Below are 22,592 nucleotides of genomic sequence, written 5' to 3' on the forward strand. Positions count from 1 at the left end.
ACCACCAAAGAACCCCCCCATCTCCCAAATTCGGAGGTCTCAAGGTTAGCAAGTATGCCTGTAACTAAGAGTACAGCCCAAACAATCTCTCCTCATTGAGCCAAATTGAACTGTCTCTGCATGATTCCTTGCTTCTGGTCTGTTTAATAGATGTCATCAGTGTTTGAACCTGACATCGGCTCAATCAGCAATCTACACACTTGTCGCTGATGAGCTTCCATGGCTTCGTAACAAAGGCCTTAGTGGCCACATGCGTGGACAGCACCTTTTAGCTCTTATTTCCAAAATTGTGTACACTACTGAATTGGGGTCTTATTTCGACATATGGACACTTCTACTGCCATCTAGTAGTGTCAGAAGAGTATAACATCCAATTGAATTTGGGGGGAAAAAAAGTGTAAAAATTAAAATTAGCATGTCACCATACGTGAAGTACACGTTTGTGGACTTATGGATTAAGTACATCATATTAAAAGATGATTTTTAGTTTTTATTTTAAATAGGGTCCAATAAGCTCAAATAGCACAGAGAAATTTAAAAAAAGGATGTAAACAAACAGCTTGGGCCTTAAGAGGTTAAGCCAGTGAAAACCTGTTCCCGTACAGTAAGCGACTCATATCAAGCTCTACGCTCTTTCTCTCTGTGTTTTCTCCCCCTCTGTGTTCATTTGTCTCGTGTTTCCTTGTCGTCCTCCAGCAGCGTCCCTCCGTTCCCGCGCCACGAGCTGTGTGTCTCGTCTCCCCGTATTCCCTTCTGGTTCCCTGGCTGCTTCTTGTATCTCCACCTCCCGCCTGGACACAGACCTTCGACGCCTCTCTCCTGCCCTTGACCTGATGCCAGCTCACGGACCTCCGAGCATGCCTCGCCCCTCTTGGACTTCTGCCTCTCGCTCAACACTCCTGGTAGGACTCCTCAGTTAATTTCCACACATAGTCGCTTAGATTGGATTAATTAAACGCCTCATTTCCCTTGTAAGTAAATAAAAAATAGAGCTAAAATGACGTCCCGGCTGTCTGTGCCATCTTCTTCCCCTGTACACATGTAACAGAGTAAATTTTATTATGGAATCCGTAGTAAAATTTGTTCTTGTCGGGAAACTTTATTGCTCGGAAAACTTTGTAACTTACCCGTTTTGTGCTTGATCAAACACGTTTGATTAAACTCACGTATCGCACATGAGTTCACACAACATGAGTTCATAGTCAGTTTGGATATAAAGGGTGGGTGACGAACGGTATTATTTGATTATAGGTATTCTTGCTTGAAGAAAGTGTGTTTTCTACCTGAATTTCTCCAGTTATGGGGTGCGAAATCTTCATTGTGTCCGTTGGCTAAAAAAAGGAGAAAAAAGGGAGAATGATCAAATGGTCAAAGAAGATCATCAACTATCAATCAATCAAAGTTTACTTATATAGCCCTAAATTACAAGTGTCTCAAAGGGCTGCACAAACCACAACAACATCCTCGGCTCAGATGCCACATCAGGGCATGGTAAAACTCAACCCATTGGGTTGAGAATGAGTAACCTTGGAGGGGACCGCAGATGTGGGGACCAGTCCAGTCCATAGTGGATCTAATATAATATTGTGAGAGTCCTGTCTATAGTGGATTTAACATAATAGTGTGAGATTCCAGTCCATTGTGGATCTTATATAATAGTGGGAGAGTCCAGTCCATAGTGGATTTAGCATAATAGTGTGAGAGTACAGTCCATAGTAGATCTAACATAATAGTATTAGAGTCCAGTCCATAGTGGATCCTACATAATAGTGTGAGAGTCCAGTCCATAGTGGATCTAACATAATAGTGTGAGAGTCCAGTCCATAGTGGATCTAACATAATAGTGTGAGAGTCCAGTCCATAGTGGATCTAGCATAATAGTGTGAGAGTACAGTCCATAGTGGATCTAACATTATAGTGTGAGAGTCCAGTCCATAGTGGATCTAAAATAATAGTGTGAGAGTCCAGTCCATAGTGGATCCAACAATAATAGTGTGAGAGTCCAGTCCATAGTGGATCTAACATAATATTGTGAGAGTCCAGTCCATAGTGGATCTAACATAATAGTGTGAGAGTCCAGTCCATTGTGGATCTAATATAATAGTGGGAGAGTCCAGTCCATAGTGGATCTAACATAATAATGTGAGAGTCCAGTCCATAGTGGATCCAACAATAATAGTGTGAGAGTCCAGTCCATAGTGGATCTAACATAATAATGTGAGAGTCCAGTCCATAGTGGATCTAACGTAATAATGTGAGAGTTCACTCCATAGTGGATCTAACATAATAGTGTGAAATTCCAGTCTATAATGGATGCAACATTTTTTTTAAAGTAAAACAAAAACAAAAAGGTACAGAGTGCTTAAAAAGGTGAGACATCTTCTCTACGAATATTCGTTTGGTGCTCTTCTGGCAAATACAACATTTTTGGCATGTTTTTTTCTCTCAAAAAAGCCACCAGCTAGCGCTAAAGTAAAAAGGAAGTCTGACAAAGCTCATCAAGACGGTTCGTTTTTGCGAGTATCGAGGTGTACAATGGATCCAAACACAAAAACTCATGAAAAAGTTACTTTGAATATGTTTGAAAACTCAATGGTGGTCTATTAGCAGTTAGGCTAATCACATAGCCTATGTGTTTTGGTTAGCTATGTGCGTTAGCATACAGTATCCTTTATATAGTCAGTCTTGGGTTAGACAATATAGACAGTACACAATATAAATGAGATAAAAAGGCAGATGATTGGGTTTTTAATGTATGTTGAATACACATTTTAGTTATGTCCCGCATACTTTGACAGTGACAAAAGAACGAACGGGTCTTGAAGTTCTAGCGTTTCAAAGCCACTTCCAAGTCCGCAATCCTCGACTCTGTGTCGGTGAATGAACTACGTTTCAGCGGAGGGTTTGCTAAACATGCCACGCGACACACTTTACAAAGAAGACATGCTAACCGTTAACTGCTAAGCTCGACTCTTGAATGTAAACAGAAATGGACGAGTCGATACTAATAAGGATAGTAATAATACAAAATATAGTGTCGGTATATGGTGGATACTACAGTCATTAGATCGATTTATTTTTAATTGATCGAACAAATTGTCATTATTACTATTTATAAACTCGGGATATAAGCCTGATTTAAATCAGAGCCAAAAATTCAAGTAATTATTTAATATATTCGCACATAATTTTGATCAGAAAATGGTATCATTCAATGATTTTGAACATTTCAAGTATGAGTATCAGCATTGTTTTGTAACTACTTAGCATTGGATCAGCATCCAAACAACTGAGGAATATGTTCTTATGATAATTTAACAGAAGTGTAGATAGAAACATTTTACCAAGCAATGTAACCAGAGATGAACATTAAATCATCAAACAGATTAATAATAATGTTGACAAAATAAAACAAACGGATATGACACTATGTACATATGCCAGCGGCCGAATTCGGAGCCTTTAAAATCTGTTTTGAAATGTTTCCATTATCATTTAGACACCAAATATTACGTTGTAATACAGTATCTTCTTGCAGGAGACTGCAATAGATCTCACAATATAGATTTTAGGCCGTATTGCCAATCTCCAATTTAGACATATTAATTGTATTTAATTTTGGTATGTTACAGTTACTACACCATATGCATATCAAAATAATAATAATAATAATAATAATAATAGATTTTATTAGTAAAAAGCACTTTACATTGGGTAAACAACCTCAAAGTGCTAGTGTATTAAAAACAATAAAATAAAAACATAATAAAAAATAAATAAAAATAAAAACTAGAATAGCCTAATAGCTAGAACTAGTATGCATATATCTAAAAAAAAAAAAGAAGATTTTTTTTTTTTTTAAAGAAGGGTTTTTAAGCCTTTTTTAAAAGCTTTCACAGTCTGAGGTGCCCTCAGGTGGTCAGGGAGAGCGTTCCACAGACTGGGAGCGGCGGAGCAGAAAGCGTTTGACATACATAATGGATGTCAAAGTAAAACTTCACTAAAGAAAGAACAGAAAATACATGTTTACTATTGTACAAAACTCAGAACCAGTGCAGTTGTGTAAATAGTAAATTAAAACAGAATAAAATGATTTGCAAAGCCTTTTCAACCTATGTTCAGTTGAACGGACTGCAAAGACAAGATACTTAACGTTCAAACTGGTAAACGTTGTTATTTTTTGCAAATATTAGCTCATTTGGAATTTAGAGCCTGCAACATGTTTCAAAAACGCTGGCACAAATGGCAAAAAACACTGAGAGAGTTGAGGAATGCTCGTCAAACACTTACTTGGAACATTCCACAGGTGAACAGGCTAATTGAGGAACAGGTGGGTGCCATGATTGGGTACAAAAGCAGCTTCCATGAAATGCTCAGTCATTCAAAAACAAGGACAGGGCGAAGGTCACCACTTTTGTCAAAAAATGGGTGAGCAATTTGTCCAACAGTTCAAGAACTACATTTCTCAACCAGCTATTGCAAGGAATATAGGTATTTCACCATCTACGTACGGTTCGTAATATCATCAGAAGGTTCAGAGAATCTGGAGAAATCACTGCACGTAAGCGGCAATACCTGTGACGTTCGACCCCTCAGCCGGTACTGCATCAAAAAGCGACATCAGTGTGTAAAAGATATCACCACATGGGCTCAGGAACACTTCAGAAAACCACTGTCAGTAACTACAGTTTGTCGCTATATCTGTAAGTGCAAGTTAAAGTTTACTATTGTTAAGAATTCTTCATGTTTATATACATTTTTAGATACTTTATTTTGAAGCATTTCTTGACAGTGTCACTTCTGCTTCCTTCCTATAGGTGTCACTTCCGCTTCCCTTTTGACATTTGTGGTAACCTGTTTGTGTGCTACGTTTAATCGGTGATCTAGTCTTCGACGATATACTAACCGAAGCTAGCCTAAACCAATATGCATCAATAAAGTTGGAAGAGTCCAAATGATGACAATGTGTTATCTGACCGGAACCCCAACGTGGTCAATATCTGGTAAAAACAAAAAAAAACGGTCAAAAGTTTGATACTCAACAAATATGCAAAGCGAAAGCCATTTATCAACAACACCCAGAAAGGCTTCGCTTGGGCCGAACTCATCTAAGATGGACTGAGTGTTCGCAAAGTGGAAAAGTGTTCTGTGGTCTGACAAGTCCACATTTCAAATTGTTTTTTGGAAACTGGAACAAATAGGAAAATAATCATCCAGACTGTTCTAGGCTCAAAGTTCAAAAGCTAGCATCTGTGATGGTATGGGGGTGTATTAGTGCCCAAGGCATGGGTAACTTACACATCTGTGAAGGCACCATTAATTCTGGAAGGTACTGTGAGAGACAGAATGTGAAAAAAAAATCCAGGCATTCACATTGTAGGAATTTTAAATAATTTATTTGGAAATTATAGTGGGAAATAATTATTTGGTCAACCATTCAAAGCTCTCACTGATGGAAGGAGGTTTGGGCTCAAAATCTCACGATACATGGCCCCATTCATTCTTTCCTTAACACGGATCAATCGTCCTGTCTTTTTAGCAGAAAAACAGCCCCAAAGCATGATGTTTCCACCCCCATGCTTCACAGTAGGTGTGGTGTTCTTGGGATGCAACTCAGTATTCTTCTTCCTCCAAACACGACTAGTTGAGTTTATACCAAAAAGTTCTATTTTGGTTTCATCTGACCCACATGACATTCTCCCAATCCTTTTCTGTATCATCCATGTGCTCACGGGCAAACTTCAGACGGGCCTGGACATTCACTGCCTTAAGCAGGGGACACGTCTGGCACTGCAGGATTTGATTCTATGTCGGCGAAGTGTGTTACTGATGGTAACCTTTGTTACTTTGGTCCCAGCTCTTTGCAGGTCATTCCCCAGGTCCCCCCGTGCTCACCGTTCTCATGATCATTTAGACCCCACGGGATGAGATCTTGCGTGGAGCCCCACAATCTGTGGCTGACTAAATACTTTTTTGCCCCACTGTATGTTGTGAATTTGTGAATTATATGTATATAGCGCTTTTTCTCTAGGGTTTCACTTTACATAGTGAAACCCAATATCTAAGTTACATTTAAACCAGTGTGGGTGGCACTGGTAGCAGGTGGGTAAAGTATCTTGCCCAACGACACAACGGCAGTAACTAGGATGGCGGAAGCGGGGATCGAACCTGCAACCCTCAAGTTTCTGGCACGGCCGCTCTACCAACCGAGCTATACCGCCCGGTTGCCATCCAAGCAACGTTATCTTGGACGCCCCTGCTTATTTCAGCAAGACGATGCCAAGCCACGTGTTACAACAACGTGGCTTCATAGTAAAGAGTGCAGCAACGAGACTGGCCTGCCTGTAGTCCAGACTGGTCTCCCATTGAGACAGTCCAAGCGACGTCTTTTTCATGGACGCCCCTGCTTATTTCAGCAAGACGACAATGCCCCTGTGCCGACTTTTAAATTCTAAGTTAACGATTATTTGAAAAATTTTTTAAAAAAGGTTCTCAGTTCGAATGTTAAAGGCCTACTGAAACCCACTACTACCCACCACGCAGTCTGATAGTTTATATATCAATGATGAAATATTAACATTGCAACACATGCCAATACGGCCTTTTTAGTTTACTAAATTGCAATTTTAAATTTCCTGCGAGGTATCCTGTTGAAAACGTCGCGGAATGATGACGCTTATGTTGATGCGTGCTTGTGACATTATTGGTTGGAGCGGACATTTTATCCCAGCACACACTCACGGCTAAAAATCGTCTGCTTTAATCGCATAATTACACAGTATTTTGAACATCTGTGTTGCTGAAACTTTTGCAATTTGTTCAATTAATAATGGACACATCAAAGAAGAATGCTGTTGGATTGCAGCTGCCTTTAGCAACCAAAACACAGCCGGTAATATGAAACAGAGCGGTCAAGCCAACATGTTTCTCTACCACATGTCAACCGGCAGGTTTCGGTGAGAAAATTGTGGTAATAAGTCGGCTCTTACCGGAGACATGAGCGGAGCTTGCATCCTCCTGCAGCTGTCAAAGAGGCAGCTGCCATTTTTTTGGCTCCTCCATGGCTTCCATCAGAGACACTGGCGGTCACCGCACCCCTCCGACTTTCAGGTATGACTTTATAATCTCACTAAAACACTAGTAACACAATAAGCAGATAAGGGATTTTCCAGAATATCCTAGTAAATGTGTCTAATAGTGAAGTGAAGTGAATTATATTCATATAGCGCTTTTTCTCTAGTGACTCAAAGCGCTTTACATAGTGAAACCCAATATCTAAGTTGCATTCAAACCAGTGTGGGTGGCACTGGGAGCAGGTGGGTAAAGTGTCTTGCCCAAGGACACAACGGCAGTGACTAGGATGGCGGACGCGGGAATCGAACCTGCAACCCTCCAGTTGCTGGCACGGCCGCCTCTACCAACCGAGCTAAACCGCCCCACAATAACATCTGAATCGCTCCCACTGCCGTCGCCTTTTTTTTTTTTTTTTCCTAGTGCGTCACTCTAACTTTCCTCATCCACGAATCTTTCATCCTCGTTCAAGTTGCCACTGCTGCTGGTGGCTATGATTGTAAACAATGTGAGAATACAGCCCGTGACGTCACGCGCACATCGTCTGCTACTTCCGGTAAAGGCAAGGCTTTTTTATTAGCGACCAAAAGTTGCGAACTTTATCGTTGATCTTCTTTACTAAATCCTTTCAGAAAAAATATGGCAATATCGCGATATGATCAAGTGAGTTGAAAATTATTTGTAAATTATTATATACTGTTTTTATTTACCATTTACACAACGTGCCAACTTCACTGGTTTTGGGGTTGTGTAATAAAGTGATGCATCATTGCAAACACTTGAGATTTAGGTGCAATATTCGAAGTGGTGAATCAAATATTTCAGGTAAGCTGACATGAATGAATAAATATATTAAACGTAGTAAATTTAATGTCCAAAACTAATTGGTATGCCACAGCCTGTTTCATATTTCATGCAGCACATTCATCACCGTATGGTCCTTGTACACCTCTCCTGGGAAGGGGGGGGGGGGTTCACGTGCCGAAAGACCCCTTTTACTTGTTCCATCATAATTGGCCTGTCATTCCCTGATGTACGCCATAACGCCGCTTGACCTTCACGTGCGATCTCCCTTTTGAAGTGTTGTGTGATGTAACGCTAATGGAGTCAGAACCGCCGCCGTGTGTGAAGGATGGGCACCGACGCCGAGCTCCGCCGTGTTAAACAAGTCGGTGTCTGACCTGGTTTTAGGAGTCGGGCACGCGTCATAATGTGCCACACATTTTCAAAAAAGGCAGGCCAGTCTAGTACCCGCACTCTTTTACTATGAAGCCCCGCTGTTGTAACAAGTGGCTTGGCATCGTTTTGCTGATATAAGCAGGGGCGTCCACTATGACTATGTTGCTCCAAAACCTGTATGTACCTTTCAGCATGAATGGTGCCTTCACAGATGTGTGAGTTACCCATGGCTGGGGCGCTTATACACCCCCATACCATCACAGATGCTGGCTGTTCAACTTTTCGCCTTGTGTGGGTGGAGGTGCGGCCAGCGCGCTTGCAGGAGAAAAGATCACTGCCGCTGTCCATGGTGCTGAGGACAGGCACCATCGATGGTGAGACACAGATGGCAGATTTCACAGGTGGTACGTGTTAATCTAATCACCTGTCGTCTTTAACCGTAGCGCTCGGGAGCAGAGGAAGGGGGAGATTTGGAGAGCATGAGACAAAAGGAGGACTGGAAAGTCGTGTGTCATGCAAGTGCTTGAGAGAAAAATAAAAGCTGTTGTTGAGTCAGTCCCCGTGTGAGATAGAGACTTCTACACGCCTCGGACAATCCGGATGGTTCTTTTCCTCTGTGTTCCGTAGGACACGACGTCCACGGTTTCCACAAAAACAATGTAAATGTGGACTCGTCAGAGCACAGAACACTTTTCCACTTTGCATCAGTTCATCTTAGATGAGCTCCGGCCCAGCGAAGCCAGCGGAGTTTCCGGGTGTTGTTGATAAATGGCTTTGGCTTTGCATAGTAGAGATTTAACTTGCACTTACAGATGTAGCGACAAATTGTAGTTACTGATGGAGGTTTTCTTAAGTGTTCCTGAGCCCATGTGGTGATATCCTTTACACACTGATGTTGTTTTTTTGATGCAGTATCGCCTGAGGGATCGAAAGTCCATAATATCATCACTTATGTGCAGTGGTTTCTCCAGATTCTCTGAAACGTTTGATGATATTACGGACCATAGATGGTGAAATCCCTAGATTATTTGCAAAAGCTCATTGAGAAATGTTGTTTCTTAACCTGTTGGACAATTTGTTCAGGCATTTGTTAATAAGGTGGTGACCCTCGCCCCATCCTTGTTTGTGAATGACTGAGCATCTCATGGAATTTGCTTTTATACCCAACCATGGCACCCACCTGTTCCCAATCAGCCTGTTCACCTGTGGGATGTTTCAAATAAGTGTTGGATGAGCATTCTTCAACTTTATCAGTCCTTTTTGCCACTCGTGCCAGCTTTTTTGAAACATGTTGCAGGCATCAAATTCCAAATGAGCTAATATTTGCAAAAAAAAACCACACATTTTCCAGTTGAAACGTTAAGTATCTTGTTTTTGCAGTCTAATTGAATATAGGTTGAAAAAGATTTGCAAATCATTGTATTCTGGTTTTATTTACCATTTAAACAATGTGACAACTTCACCGGTTTTGGGTTTTGTACAATAGGAAACATTTGTCTTCTTTTCTTGCTTCAGTGAAGTTTTTCTATGACATACAGTATGCATGTCAAACGCTTTCTGCTCCGCCGCTCCCAGTCTGTGGAACACTCTCCCTGACCACCCGAGGGCACCACAGACTGTGGAAGCTTTTAAAAAATGCTTAAAAACCCTTCTTTTTTTTTTTATTGCTTTTTTTTTTTTAGATATATGCATATTAGTTCCAGTGACAACTTCACTGGTTTTGGGTTTTGTATATAAGGAAAAAATTGTTCTTGCAATAAAAAACATATGTTTAATGTACTGTACAATTTTTTTGTTAAAATAAAGTCAATAATGCTATTTTCTTCTTCCTACTCAGTGGCCTAGTGGTTAGAGTGTCCGCCCTGAGATCGGTAGGTCGTGAGTTCGAACCCCGTCATACGAAAGACTATAAAAAACGGGATCCCTTACCTCCCTGTTTGGCACTCAGCATCAAAGTTTGGAAATGGGGGTTGAATCACCAAAAATGATTCCCTAGAACTACTATGCATGTATCTATAAAAAGTTGTTTTTTTTTAAAAAGAAGGGATTTTAAGCCTTTTTTAAAAGCTTTCACAGTCTGTGGTGCCCTCAGGTGGTAAGGGAGAGCTTTCCACAGACTGGGAACCGTGTAGCAGAAAGCCCGGTCTGCAGAGGACAAATTTCACAACAGTGGCCACTACTGCTGCTCACTGCTCCCCTCACCTCCCAGGGGGTGAACAAGGGGATGGTTCAAATGCAGAGTACACATTTCACCACACCTAGTGTGTGTGTGTGTGTGTGTGTGTGTGTGTGTGTGTGTGTGTGTGTGTGTGTGTGTGTGTGTGTGTGACAATCATTGGTACTTTAACTTAACTTAACGTTAACTTAAAATAAAGACTATACAAAATGGGATTTATTACCTCCCTGCTTGACACTCAGCATTAAAAGTTGGAATTGGGGGTTTAATCACCAAAAATGGTTCCTGGGCGCGAACACCGCTGCTGATCACTGCTCCCTCTCACCTCCCAGGGGGTGAATAAGGGGGTGGGTCAAATGATAATAGATTTTATCTGTAAAAAGCACTTTGCATTTTGCAAACAATCTTAAAGTGCAACAATGCATTTAAAAATAATAATAATAATAATAAAAAGATAATAAAAATAAAAACTAGATCAACCTTATAGCTAGAACTAGTATGTATATATCTATAAAAAGGCTTCTTTTTTTAAAAAAAAAAGAAGGGATTTTAAGCCTTTTTTTAAAGCTTCCTCAGTCTGTGGTGCTCTCAGGTGGTCAGGGAGAGTGTAGCCTTTGATGCCTCACCATTTTGTTTTCATTTTAAAACGCCACTCTGCGAGTATTTCTTTGTGTCAGTCAAAGACGTCGTAACATCATCAAGCGGTCATTAAAATCCCCTACCTTGTGTCGTTGCTTCTTGTTGATAGCAGGGGAGGCGGGCTGGCCGGGGCTCGGCACGCCACTGGAAGCCGCCGACCCGGGGCCCGAGTGGAGGAGCGCGGTGCGCTCCAACGCCGACAAAGCTCCCAACCCTCCGGGTCCGGCTCCCGCACCCGGAGCCTGCTGCTGGGACACCTTCTGCAGCTCCGCCGCCAGCTGGTTGGGATCCACGCCGGGAGAACGCTGCCCACCGACTGACGAGAAACACCCACACGGTAAGGGGGTGTGGCGATGGGAATGCAAGTGCAACGTACGTACCGGCCTTGAGCTGGACGTGGTGCTCCAGGACTTGTGGGTGCTCGGGGTCAGACAGCATGTTCAGGTCCCTGTTTGGTTCCATAGTGGGGCAAAAAAGTATTTAGTCAGCCACCTATTGTGCAAGTTCTCCCACTTAAAATGATGACAGAGGTCTGTATTTTTCATCATAGGTACACTTCAACTGTGAGAGACAGAATGTGAAAAATAAATCCAGTAATTCACATTTTAGGAATTTTAAATAATTATTTTGTAAATGTAAGTATTTGGTCAACCATTCAAAGCTCTCACTGATGGAAGGAGGTTTTGGCTGAAAATCTCACGATACATGGCCCCATTCATTCTTTCCTTAACACGGATCAATCGTCCTGTCCCCTTAGCAGAAAAACAGCCCCAAAGCATGATGTTTCCACCCCCATGCTTCACAGTAGGTGTGGTGTTCTTGGGATGCAACTCAGTATTCTGTTGAGTTGAGTTTATACCAAAATGGATACATGGATGATACAGCAGAGGATTGGGAGAATGTCATGTGGTCAGATGAAACCAAAATATAACTTTTTGGTATAAACTCAACACGTCGTGTTTGGAGGAAGAAGAATACTGAGTTGCATCCCAAGAACACCAGACCTACTGTAAAGCATGGGGGTGGAAACATCATGCTTTGGGGCTTTTTTTCTGCTAAGGGGACAGGACGATTGATCCGTGTTAAGGAAAGAATGAATGGGGCCATGTATCGTGAGATTTTCAGCCAAAACCTCCTTGCATCAGTGAGAGCTTTGAATGGTTGACCAAATACTTACATTTACAAAAAAAATATTTAAAATTCCTACAATGTGAATTCCTTGATTTTTTTTTCACATTCCGTCTCTCACAGTTGAAGTGTACCTATGATGAAAATTACAGACCTCTGTCATCATTTTAAGTGGGAGAACTTGCACAATCGGTGGCTGACTAAGTACTTTTTTGCCCCACTGTATATCAACCGGTAGGTTTATTTGTCCAGATGGAGGAGAGGGTCGCCATATTGCATGTAAACATGTCAAAGTGTTTGGGTGGGACGGGAGGGCCGGTGGGTGACAGCCGGGACTTACAGCCGCACACAGAGCTCCGCCTCCGCACACGCCTGCGCCGTGACGCCTTGCACTTCTTCGTAGGTCTTCCCTGTCATCGGGATGCCGTTCCACTCCAGCACCTGCATGCCTGGTGGGGGCAAAAGTAAAGGTTATGCATGGATTTACGACAGTAAATCCAAGCCAAGGTTGAGCTTTTCAATCTGGCCCCCCGGACATTCCCAAATCATATTTTTTTTTAGATCTTTCAGATTTAGTGTAGCTGCAGTGATGTTTTCCAATGACCGTAAGTCTTGAACTATACAAAGTATTTCAGTAGTTGGAATCTGCACTTTTGCATGATTTTTTATAATACATTTTTTAATACATAATTATAACAAATTAAGCAATAAAAAAATGTGTGGGCAACCATTATAATAAATGTATTTTATTGCTTTGTTATTATTATTTATTTAATCATATACCGTATTTCCTTGAATTGCCGACAAGGCGCTAATTGATTTAAAACCTCTTCTCAGTCCGGCACTTACCAAAGGTATGCGGTAAAGGCAAGCATGCGCTAACTATTTTAAAACCTCTTCTCAGTCCGGCACTTACCAAAGGCACGCGGTAAATTTAAGCCTGCGCTCATACATTTGAGTGTGATGTAAGGATACCATCATGAAAAGCACATTTAATGAAAAAAAAAACGTTATTATGGTCTTACCTTTACTTATAAATGAAGTCCATGCGCAGCTCCTTCTGATCAAAAGCATTGATAACTTGTTTATAGAAGTCTTCCTTATCTTTCTTCGGTTTAAAAAGTCTCTCTGTCTCGATGGAGATCTTCCTTTATTACCTCCTGCTTCGATTGAAAGTGCAGTTTAGAAAACGGTTTTATTTTAGATATGTAATCCTCCATGTTAAAAGTGCAAGCGAGAGGAAAAAATAAACGATCGCTGCTCACTCTTGCTACTTGTTGTCAGTTCTTCTGCAGCCGAGTAGTCGCACGAAGGATCACTAGCGCCCTCTATTACCAGGAGGCGGGAGTCATTTAACGACTCATATTTGACACACGCAGCTACGGTATATTAATAAAACATAACTGCTTACTGTTCTGTTTAGCATATTCAATAGCTTGGACCTTAAATCCTACTGAATAGCTCTTAATCTTCTTCCCTTAATGCAATTTCAAATTATTGAAATCAACTTCCTCCATTTTGAAAATGATGACAGGTGAAGTGTCACTCGTGACATGACGAGTTTGAACGGCTGAAATTGTAGGTATATGCTAATTATTTAGCGAAACGAGTTTGACCCGACGGAAATTCTAGACATGCGCTAATAAAAAGCAACATCAGCAAATACAATGTACACATATATGATAGAATAAGTGATAGCAAAGAAGCAATTAGTGAAACAAATAATAATACAGAAATGAGGAAAAAACATTCTTCCACTATAAATGGAGCAATACAAATACCAATAAAAAATAGCACTATTGATAATAAATAATCAAAACAAAAATGTGCCTCTCTTATCAACAATACAGTTGTTCAAATGCAACAATACATATATGTATTGATGAAGAGATACAAAAGAAAGCAGATAAATTGAGGGGAAGAAAGAGAAGCCAACTATATTAACCTTGTAGATTGTTATAGTAACCATAGGTTAAGCTTTGTCAGTGTGCCGTGTGTTACTTAGTTTTCTGTAGGGCAAGAACGTTAATATATGTTTGATGGAATGTGATTATGTGCATAAGTGTATATGTACTTGTATATGTACAGTATATGTATGTTTGTATAGTGAATGTACATGTATATGTATGGGTATACAGTATGTATGTTTGTACAGTGAATGTTTATGTACATGTATGTGTATATGTATGTTTGTACAGTGAATGTATATGTACATGTATGTGTATATGTATGCTTGTAAAGTGAATGTATATGTACATGTATGTGTATGAGTGTACATACATGTACACATACATGTACATGTATGTGTACATGTGTGTTTGTACAGTGAATGTACATGTATGTGTATATGTATGTTTGTATAGTGAATGTATATGTACATTTATGTGTATATGTGTGTTTGTACAGTCAATGTATATGCACATGTATGTGTATATGTATGCTTGTAAAGTGAATGTATATGTACATGTATGTGTATGAGTGTACATACATGTACACATACATGTACATGTATGTGTACATGTATGTTTGTACAGTCAATGTACATGTATGTGTATATGTATGTTTGTATAGTGAATGTATATGTACATTTATGTGTATATGTATGTTTGTACAGTCAATGTATATGTACATGTATGTGTATATGTATGTTTATTCAGTGAATATATTTGTACATGTATGTGTATATGTATGTGTACAGTATGTGTACATGTATGTTTGTACAGTGAATGTATATGTACTTGTATGTGTATATGTATGTTTGTACAGTGAATGTGTATGTACATGTATGTTTTATGTATGTTTGTATAGTGAATGTATATGTACATGTATGTGTATATGTATGTTTGTACAGTGAATGTATATGTAGAGTATGTGTATATGTATGTTTGTATAGTGAATGTCTATGTACATGCATGTGTATATGTATGTTTGTAAAGTGAATGTATATGTACATGTATGTGTATATGTATGTGTACAGTATGTGTATATGTATGTTTGTACAGTGAATGTATACGTACATGTATGTGTATATGTATGTTTGTAAAGTGAATGCATCTATATGTGTATATGTATGTTTGTATAGTGAATGTATATATACATGTATGTGTATATGTATGTTTGCACAGTGAATATACTGTATATGTACATGTATGCGTATATGTATGTTTGTACAGTGAATGTATATGTACATGTATATGTATGTGTACAGTGAATATACTGTGTATTTATATGTATGTGTATATATATGTTTGTACAGTGAATGTATATGTACATGTATGTGTATATGTATATCTGTACTTTTTTTTGTAACGGTCACGTCGTCACATTGCTGGTTTTACGAGCAGAGGCGCATGTTCGGCAGTGCACACACACAGAGTACTTACAAGCAGACACAGCGTGTAGACAGAAAAGGGAGAACGGATGCGTTTTGGCTTAAACACTAAAGATAAAGGTGAAAGGTATGGCGACAACCCTAGTCTGTGGATTATTCTCCTTAGTTTAGCGGCCAGGTATGTGTTTCAATGCTCCTTTTGCTTGGTTTTGAGTTCTTGTTGCCAGGTGGCTGATTTGGCCGCACCTGCTTTTCTGTCATTGATCAAAGTCCTTTACATTCTGGTGTTTTTCCCCGTCCATTGTTCGCCGTGCGCTGCAGACGACGGTTTGTTTGTCGGTGTTGTCGCCACCCAAGGTCTTCACTTTGCGCGAAGCCAGCAGCAGTGTGTGTGTTACACCTCCTCGCCTATTGAAGCCAATAATCTCCTTGCCTGCACAAACACGCCAGCGTACGACCAGCGTGGCTTCATTGCCGCATATTTGTTTACAGCATGAGTGTCATTCAGTGAGTTTTGCATAATTTTTTTAAGGTTGAAATGCCGTATCATTGATTTGTTTGCAGCTGCTCAAAAAAGAGTTAAAGCCCCGGTATTTCAATCATAAGCCTACACAGCTCACGCTCAAAAAACCTCAACGGCTGCTGGGATTAATGTGCTTCTTTTCCAGAAAACTCCCTGGGCTGCGGCAGTACAACACAAATTCATTTTGCCCATCCCCATGCTCTATTTCTCCTGGCTCCTGAAGGCACGTCGTGTTGTTGCCACGCTTGCACGGTTCTACAAACCCTGTTTCCATATGAGTTGGGACATTGTGTTTGATGTAAATATAAACAGAATACAATGATTTGCAAATCCTTTACAACCCATATTTAGTTGAATGCACTACAAAGACAAGATAGTTTATGTTCAAACTCTTAAACTTGATTTGTTTTCTTTAAAAATAATAATTAACTTAGAATTTCATGGCTGCAACACGTGCCAAAGTAGTTGGGAAAGGGCATGTTCACCACTATGTTACATCACCTTTTCTTCTAACAACACTCAATAAACGTTTGGGAGATTTGAGGAAACTAATTGTTGAAGCTTTCGAAGTGGAATTATTTCCCATTCTTGTTTTATGTAGAGCATGGGTGTCAAATTCTGGCCCGCAGGCCAAATCTGGCCCGCCGTGTAATTTAATTTGGGCCTTGAGGCAATATCAATTTAGCATTAGAGCCGCTGTAACACCGCATTCACCGCTAATACTCATACTTGCCAACCCTCCTAATCTTCCCGGTAGACTCCCGAAGTTCAGTGCCCCCCCCGAAAATCTCCCGGGGCAACCATTCTCCCGAATTTTTACCGATTTCCACCTGGACAACTATATTGGGGACGTGCATTTAAGGCACTGCCTTTAGCGTTCTCTACAACCGGTCGTCACGGCCGCTTTTCCTGCATACTAACAGCGTGTCACATAATATTTGTGGCTTTTACACACACACACACACGCACTAGTGAATGCAATGCATACTTGGTCAACAGCCATACAGGTCACACTGAGGGTGGCCGTATAAACAACTTTAGCACTGTCACAAATATGCGCCACACTGTGAACCCACACCAAACAAGAATGACAAACACATGTTGGGTGAACATCCGCACCGTAACACAACAGAACAATTACCCAGAACCCCTTGCAGCACTAAGTCTTCCGGGAAACTTCCAGCAAACTGACCAATAATTAACGTTTTATTCATGCATTTTCCCTGCTACTTCAAGGCTTGAATGTTTGGTTCATTCATTATTGTTATTTATTATTAGCTTGTGGAAAAAAAATGATATTTACCTCAGAAAATTGCAAATGGAAAAAAAGGCATACAATTTTTATTTAAATTTTATTTGATATGCCCTTGATATTTTTTCAATTATTATTATTAATTGAAACTGGATTTTGCATGTCACTAAAGTTATATAAGCCTTGCTTGTTCAATATTTAATGCAAAACTTGTTTGGGTCCCTATTAAAAGGTTCATTTGTTCAACCTTGGCCCGCGGCTTTGTTCCGTTTAAAATTTTGGCCCACTCTGTATTTGAGTTTGACACCCCTGATGTAGAGCTTCAGTCGTTCAACAGTCTCTGCTGTCATATTTTACGCTTCATAATATGCCACACATTTTCAATGGGAGGCAGGTCTGGACTGCAGGCGGGCCAGGAAAATACCCGCACTCTTTTATTTACAAAGCCACGCTGTTGTAACACGAGCTGAATGTGGCTTGGCATTTTCTCGCTGAAATAAGCAGGGGCGTCCATGAAAAAGATGGCACTTAGATGACAACATATGTTGTTCCAAAACCTGTATGTACCTTTCAGCATTAATGGTGCCTTCACAGATGTGTAAGTTACCCATGCCTTGGGCACTAATACACCCCCATACCATCACAGATGCTGGCTTTTCAACTTTGCGTCGATAACAGTCTGGATCAGGGGTAGGGAACCTATGGCTCTTTTAATAACTGCATCTGGCTCTCAGATAAATCTTAGCTGACATTGCTTACCACGATAAGTAATGAATAATTCCACTGGGAATCAAAGTGTTAAAAATAACATTCAAAGTATAAAACATTCTCCTGCATTTTAATCCATCCGTTTTCTACCTCACCTGTTCAAGAAGTTACATTAATGGTATGAAATATTTTATTTATTATTGGTTAGCGTCAGAATAACAATGTCAATAAAAATAATAAGAGACTCTAAAAATGTTGGTCTTACTTAAAAATGGACACATTTAGATGTATTCAGTGTTAAAAAATATTACATGGCTCTCAAAGAAATACATTTTTTTAAGATTTGGCTTTCATGGCTCTTTCACTCAAAAAGGTTCCCGACCCCTGGTCTGGATGGTTGCTTCCCCTTTGGTCGGGATGACACAATGTCGAATATGTGTAAAAAAAAATTGAAATGCGGAGTCGTCAGACCACAGAGCACTTTTCCACTTTGCATCAGTCCATCTTAGATGATCTCTGGATGTTGTTGATAAATGGCTTTCACTTTACATAGTAGAGCTTTAACTTGCACTCACAGATGTAGCGACAAACTGTATTTAGCAACAGTGGTTTTCTGAAGTGTTCCTGTGTGGTGATATCCTTTAGAGATTGATGTCGGTTTTTGATACAATGACGTCTGAGGGATCGAAGGTCACGGTCATTCAATGTTGGTTTCCAGACACGCCGCTTACGTGGAGTGATTTCTCCAGATTCTCTGAACCTTTTGATGATATTATGGACCGTAGTTGTTGAAATCCCTAAATTTCTTGCAATTGCACTTTGAGAAACGTTGTTCTTAAACTGTTTGACTATTTGCTCACGCAGTTGTGGACAAAGGGGTGTACCTCGCCCCATTATTTCTTGTGAAAGCATTTTTTGGGAAGCTGTTTTTATAGCCAATCGTGGCACCCACCTGTTCCCAATTAGCCTGCACACCTGGTTGACGAGCATTCCTCAACTTTATCAGTACTTATTGCCACCTTTCCCAACTTCTTTGTCACGCGTTGCTGGCATCAAATTCTAAAGTTAATGATTATTTGCAAAAAATGAAAAATGTTTATCAGTTTGAACATCAAATATGTTGTCTTTGTAGTGAATTCAATTGAATATGGGTTGAAAAGGATTTGCCTCGTCAAAACAGTTCTGAGATGAAACGAGTCCATTCCCAAATCAAACATTGCGTGGTGTTAAGAAAACAACATTTAACTCGAAGAATCGGCACGTGCAGATTTCAGATTGCAGTGCCCGGGTTGCAAGCCGCATGCTAAATATAGCCTGATGACTAACTGCACCCTAAGGTGGATTCTCTTATAATAGGAAACGACACCAAAGCACAAACGCATGACTTTTTTGGATCGTGCTGTAATAAGGTTGTACCTACTCGTACCAGTACAATACCGCTTTACTAATGAGTCATATTCAGTACTATACCACCTCTGAAAAGTACCGGTCACGTCGTGGAGCATGTTCGGCAGCGCAAATTCACAGAGTACTTACGAGCAGACACAGTGTGTGGACAGAAAAGGGAGAACGGACGCATTTTGGTTTAAAAAAGATAAAGGTTTAGTGTACCATATGTCCCGGCAAGAAATCTGCGTTCAAAGAACTCCGGCTTATTAGTGATTCCCAGAGCCCAAAAAAAGTCTGCGGGCTATAAAGCGTTTTCTATTGGGGCTCCGGTACTCTGGAATGTTCTACCAGTTGTTATGATCCGCTGCCCGGATCATGTCATAATCTGGTTTTGTTCCGTTTATGTATCAAATCTTGTTAGTGTTTGACTTCCTTAGTTCCTGTTTGTTCTGTTGCCATAGTCACACATTAGTGTCACCCGCCTCTCACCTGTTTGTGATCACTGTCTGTATTTAAGCCTGCCTTTTCCGTTACTCGTCCTTTCTTCCTAGTTTCTGTTCCATGCAACAGGTGACGACGCTGATTCTCGACTGTGGTAAAACTATCTTTGTCCTTGTTTGTGCTCTAGCTCACTTGCTAGCGCTTTTAGTTCTTTCTAGCTCCCATGCTACTTCTGTTCGTTTTGCCTTTTGTGCCTAGTACCAGTTTTTCTGTTCTTAGTCTATTTTTTAGTATAAATAAATCATCATTTCTTACCTTCACGCTGTGTTCAAGTCCGACTGCATAATTGAGAGAACAAACCCGCACCACGATGCCAGCAAACCGTCACACCAGTAACAGTTAGAGATGTGACCGCAGTAGAAGCATTTAAGTCCCATCTTAAAACTAATTTGTGTACTCTAGCCTTTAAATAAACCCCCCTTTAGACCAGTTGATCTGCCGTTTCTTTTCTGCTCTGCCCCCCCCTCTCCTTGGTGGAGAATATTATGCTAGCTCCAGTATGGACTGAACTCTCACTATTATGTTATATCCACTATGGACTGGACTCTCACACTATTAGGCTAGATCCACTATGGACTGGACTCTCACACTATTAGGCTAGATCCACTATGGACTGGACTCTCACTATTATATTAGATCCACTATGGACTGGATTCTCATTATTATGTTAGAACCACTATGGACTGGACTCTCACACTATTATATCCACTATGGACTGGACTCTCACTATTATGTTAGATCCACTATGGACTAGACTCTCACAATATTATCTTAGCTCCACTATGGACTGGACTCTCACACTATTATGTTAGATCCACAATGGACTGGTCTCTCACACTATTATGTTAGATCCACTATGGACTGGACTCTCACAATATTATGTTAGCTCTACTATGGACTGGACTCTCACACTATTATGCTAGATCCACTATGGACTGGACTCTCACATTATTATGTTAGATCTGGAATCTATTATGTTCGAACCACTATGGACTGGTCTCTCACACTATTATGTTAGATCTTCTGTGGACTGGACTCGCACTATTTTGTTAGATCCACTATGGACTGGACTCTCACAATATTATCGTAAATCCACTATGGACTGGACTTTCACACTATTATGTTCGATCCACTATGGACTGGACTCTCACACTTTTATGTTAGATCCACTATCGACTGGACTCTCACTGATATGTTAGATCCACTATGGACTGGACTCTCACACTGTTATGTTAGATCCACTATGGACTAGTCTGTCACATTACTATATTAGATCAGGACTTTATTATGTAAGATCCACTATGGACTGGACTCTCAAACTATTATATTAAATCCACTATGGACTGGACTCTCAATATTATGTTAGATCCACTATGGACTGGACTCTCACTATTATGTTAGATCCACTATGGACTGGACTCTCAATATTATCTTAGATCCACTATGGACTGGACTCTCACTATTATGTTAGATCCACTATGGACTGGACTCTCAATATTATGTTAGATCCACTATGGACTGGACTCTCACTATTATGTTAGATCCACTATGGACTGGGCTCTCACACTATTATGTTAGATCCACTATGGACTGGACTCTCACTATTATGTTAGATCCACTATGGACTGGACTCTCACTATTATGTTAGATCCACTATGGACTGGACTCTCACTATTATGTTAGATCCACTATGGACTGGGCTCTCACACTATTATGTTAAATTCACTCGACGTCCAATGCACCGGTCTGGACTTTAAGCAATAATTGCAAGTTGCTTGTACCCTCAATGACTTTGCCCTCTGCCAGTCCACCGGGAACAACTCTGGCAATGTAGGCTCCGATCTCTCCGCGGCTCCCCGGAATCTGTTTGCCACCGACCACTCGTATCCCAAGACCGTTGCCTAAAGAAAGTACGCAACAATTAGCCCTGAAGCCTAGAATTGGACATCATGAAGGTCGGTGTGAGTTAGTACCTGACACACTGGAGTCCCTCTGGTCTCTCAGGAGCTTCACCCGAGTGTGAGGGAAGACGTAAGGGAGCAGTTTCATCTGAGGAAAACGTGACAAGGTGTTAAAAATGCATACTCAGCATAATAGTCAACATTTGACTGGAACTGCGTGAGGTCTGAGAGTCACACACTTTTTAGTTTTGGTACTTTGCATCAAATAGCAAGTGTCTCTTTGAAGTAAGTCATCTCTTAAAGGGGAACTGGACTCTTTTTGGATTTTTGCTTATCGTCCACAATCACTACAAAATACTTTTGTATTCTAAATATTAAATAAATGTGATCAAAATTGAACTTACAATGGAGGCTACAAAGCCGCTTCCACGAGTTGAGTTTATACCAAAATGGATACATGGATGATACAGCAGAGGATTGGGAGAATGTCATGTGGTCAGATGAAACCAAAATAGAACTTTTTGGTATAAACTCAACTCGTGGTGTTTGGAGGAAGAAGAATACTGAGTTGCATCCCAGGAACACCAGACCTACTGTGAAGCATGGGGGTGGAAACATCATGCTTTGGGGCTGTTTTTGAGGACGATTGATCCGTGTTAAGGAAAGAATGAATGGGGCCATGTATCGTGAGATTTTGAGCCAAAACCTCCTTCCATCAGTGAGAGCTTTGAATGGTTGACCAAATACTTATTTTCCACCATAATTTACAGATAAATTCTTTAACATTCCTACAA

General features: G+C 40.4%; 1 protein-coding gene across 1 annotated transcript in view; it reads right to left on the minus strand.

The window, feature by feature from the left end:
• pclob (piccolo presynaptic cytomatrix protein b) overlaps positions 1–22,592 on the minus strand; it is a 158,588-nt gene that overhangs the window by 50,006 nt on the left and 85,990 nt on the right. Inside the window, 6 exon segments of the mRNA XM_061918039.1 lie at positions 1,284–1,331; positions 11,149–11,381; positions 11,446–11,513; positions 12,534–12,642; positions 21,679–21,798; positions 21,871–21,946. Of these exon segments, the coding sequence (XP_061774023.1) occupies positions 1,284–1,331; positions 11,149–11,381; positions 11,446–11,513; positions 12,534–12,642; positions 21,679–21,798; positions 21,871–21,946 (654 nt within the window).

Source organism: Nerophis ophidion, linkage group LG12, assembly GCF_033978795.1.
Source record: "Nerophis ophidion isolate RoL-2023_Sa linkage group LG12, RoL_Noph_v1.0, whole genome shotgun sequence".
Classification (NCBI taxonomy): domain Eukaryota; kingdom Metazoa; phylum Chordata; class Actinopteri; order Syngnathiformes; family Syngnathidae; genus Nerophis; species Nerophis ophidion.